Source organism: Bison bison, unplaced genomic scaffold (assembly GCF_000754665.1).
Source record: "Bison bison bison isolate TAMUID 2011002044 unplaced genomic scaffold, Bison_UMD1.0 scf7180017864304, whole genome shotgun sequence".
In the NCBI taxonomy this organism is placed as follows: Eukaryota; Metazoa; Chordata; class Mammalia; order Artiodactyla; family Bovidae; genus Bison; species Bison bison.
Window position 1 is genome coordinate 13,761,448 of NW_011494876.1, and position 2,592 is coordinate 13,764,039.

Sequence of the window (2,592 nt, forward strand, 5' to 3'; positions counted from 1 at the left end):
GGACAACTGGTCAGGTCCTCAAAACCGTGAAGAGCTGAAGCTGGGGGAAAAGCCAGCACGGAGAAGGCTGGGAACCCGAAGCTGAGCCCAAGGCAAGCCTGCTGCAGCTCCGGACAACCGAGCCCCCTTCCTCCACAGGTGCCAGCCCTACCTCAGCAATGCTGCTGTGGAAGAACTCGACCACGGCCCGTCCACGCAGGCTGGCGATGTGCCGGAGAGACGGGCAGGCAGGCAGGTGTGACGGGATCTGATTGTCCTCCGACATGGACCGGATCAGGGGCTCACTTGGGTACTGTGCAGGGGCCTCTGCTTGGGCCAGAGCCTCCACTGGGATCTCTGCTGAGGCCTCGGCCTCCGCGGGGACCTCCACTGGAACAAGAGCTGGCACTGAGGCCTCCACTGGAGCTGGGGTCTTTGCTGGGCTTGGGGCTGAGGCCTCTCCTGGAGTAAGAGCAGGGCCCTCCACCAGGGCCGGGGCTGTAGTCTCTGCTGGAGCTTCTTGGAGATTCTGGTCACTGCTACATATCCCGATTCCCCCGAGAAACACCATATTAACATGTGGGCCCCAAATGCAGACTCCCAGCCCACGTGTAACCTCAGCGTGCGGGGACTGCACGCACCACCCACCACCTCTGGAGTCATCTGGGGATTTCATCTTGGTTTCTCATGGTAAAAGCAAAGGGAAAGGTGTCAGGCCCCTTCTCTTGGGAGGGAGATGGAAAGACGGACCAAGGCTGAGACAGACAGATGTGCCCATGGGCTGAAAAATCATTCTGAAAAGGTGGTAAAAGTATCACCAATGCCACTCCAGAGTCCAGAGTGCGGCTGGGACCCTGGGGCACATGGAGTTGAGAAACAAAAACTCAGCCTTTCCTCAGTCTGCCTTTGAGGCCTCCTCAGGTGTCCCAGGATCTCACCCACCTTGGCCACCACTGCATGTGGCCACACTGGATTTTCCCGTGACTGTTCCAAGCACCAGGTCCAACAACGCTCAGAAAGAACCCTCGTGCATTGAGAGCCCCCAACCAGCCTTCACACCCACAAGCTCAGGCTCGTGTCAGTGGGGAGTCCTGGATACCGTCCTCTCAATCCAGCAGCTGTCTGTCGAGAGAGATCCCTGGGGCCCTGATCTTGCACAGGGCCAAATCCCCTCAAGCCTCTCAGGCTCTCCTCCTGTTGGCCTGGGCCAGACAGGCGTCTGCTGGGGTGAAGCAGGGCACCTGCTTTCTGTATGCAGTCCCCTCTGTGGGCAAGGTCCACCAGGTTTGGGGGTGGCAGGGAAACAGAGACAAGCTGAAGCTTGTCACCACCTGAAGCCCCATCATGGGGGCAAGGAGATGGAGAGACAGCCTCATGAGGCTGCCTCTGGCACAAGTAGCTCCCTAGTACCTGGAGGAATGAGGGGTCTCTACAGAGGGCACGGGACTTGAGCTGGGCATGAGGGGCCCCTGATTCAGCCAGGAAGAGGCTGGATGTCCTTTGGGAGCATCCGTTGAGGGGCTGGGCTGGAGAGAAAAGGCAGGGCCTCTGAAATGCTGGGGTGAGGATAGGGTCTCCACTGTCCACCAGGAACAAATGAAGGGCTTCCCTGTCCAGCTGGGGAAGCCCCATCATACACGAAGCTGGGGGAAGTCACAGGAGAAAGGGGCAGCCTGAAGGGTACAGGGACCCTCGTGAGCCCACGGCAGGCATGAATCATGGGTGTGACCACAGTTCCCCTTATAGGCCACTCTACCCCAAGCCCAGGCAGCTCTGAGGGGAGCCAGGCTCAGCAGCAGGAGCAGGGGAAGGAGGGAAAAGTGAGGAAGACGAGCATAGGGCTGCGAATTCCTCCTCTCTCTGCACCTCAGTCTCCCCGAGAAGAGCAGGAGCTCTGCACGGAGAGACCACCCAGCTTACACACTCAGACCTTGCTGCTCTCGGCCAACAAGTTCAGGACTCACAAAATTACACAGAGTGGGCCCCTGAGCAACCCAGGTCCTCCTGAGAAGGAAGGAGTGTATGGCTCACCAAAGGGTAAGGCTTGAAGCTGGGGGTCAGAGGCAGGCGGTACCAGCAGCAGCTCCCCCAGCCCAGCTCAGAAAGCCAAGCACAGGACTGGGAGCCCAGGGGCAAGAGTACATGGGTGATGCCTAAAGGCCACGCTTGGGCCCAGGGGGAGGGCCAGGCAAGGTGGGAGCAGAAGCCTGGAGGCCCAGCGACGCAGGGCTCTAAGTGGCAGAGAAGAGGTCCAGTGTCCTTCCACAAAGAAGGACTTCTTCTGAAGCCTGGGAGATAAGGAGCAGCCTAGCACCAAGCCCGAGGGAGCCAAGGGCAGTGTTGATGGGGGTGAGAGGCTTGGGTGTGGTGAGCGGACTGGTCTCAGCCAGCCTCCTGCTCCCTGGCCCCCAGAAGCCCGTGCTCAGCCTCACCTGGCCCTGCTCTCTGCAGGCTGGCCGTCCACGAGGGGGCTCTGAGGCCCGCCCCCCGTTGCGGGGGTCTTGGCGATGACCACGGTCTTCAGGTCCTGCAGCGAGGCCCGCAGCTGGTTGTAGATGCGCAGGAAGTGGAACTTCTCATGGGGCAGCACAAAGATGGCGGTGACGAAGCGGT

At 60.2% G+C, this 2,592-nt stretch overlaps 1 protein-coding gene across 1 annotated transcript in view; it reads right to left on the reverse strand.

Moving 5' to 3' along the window:
• The window catches only part of NISCH (nischarin), a gene marked incomplete at its 5' end in the record, with an annotated part of 63,112 nt that overhangs the window by 3,928 nt on the left and 56,592 nt on the right, over window positions 1–2,592 (reverse strand). Inside the window, 2 exons of the mRNA XM_010851939.1 lie at window positions 152–518; window positions 2,412–2,592. Of these exons, the coding sequence (XP_010850241.1) occupies window positions 152–518; window positions 2,412–2,592 (548 nt within the window). The remainder of the gene's footprint in view (window positions 1–151; window positions 519–2,411) is intronic.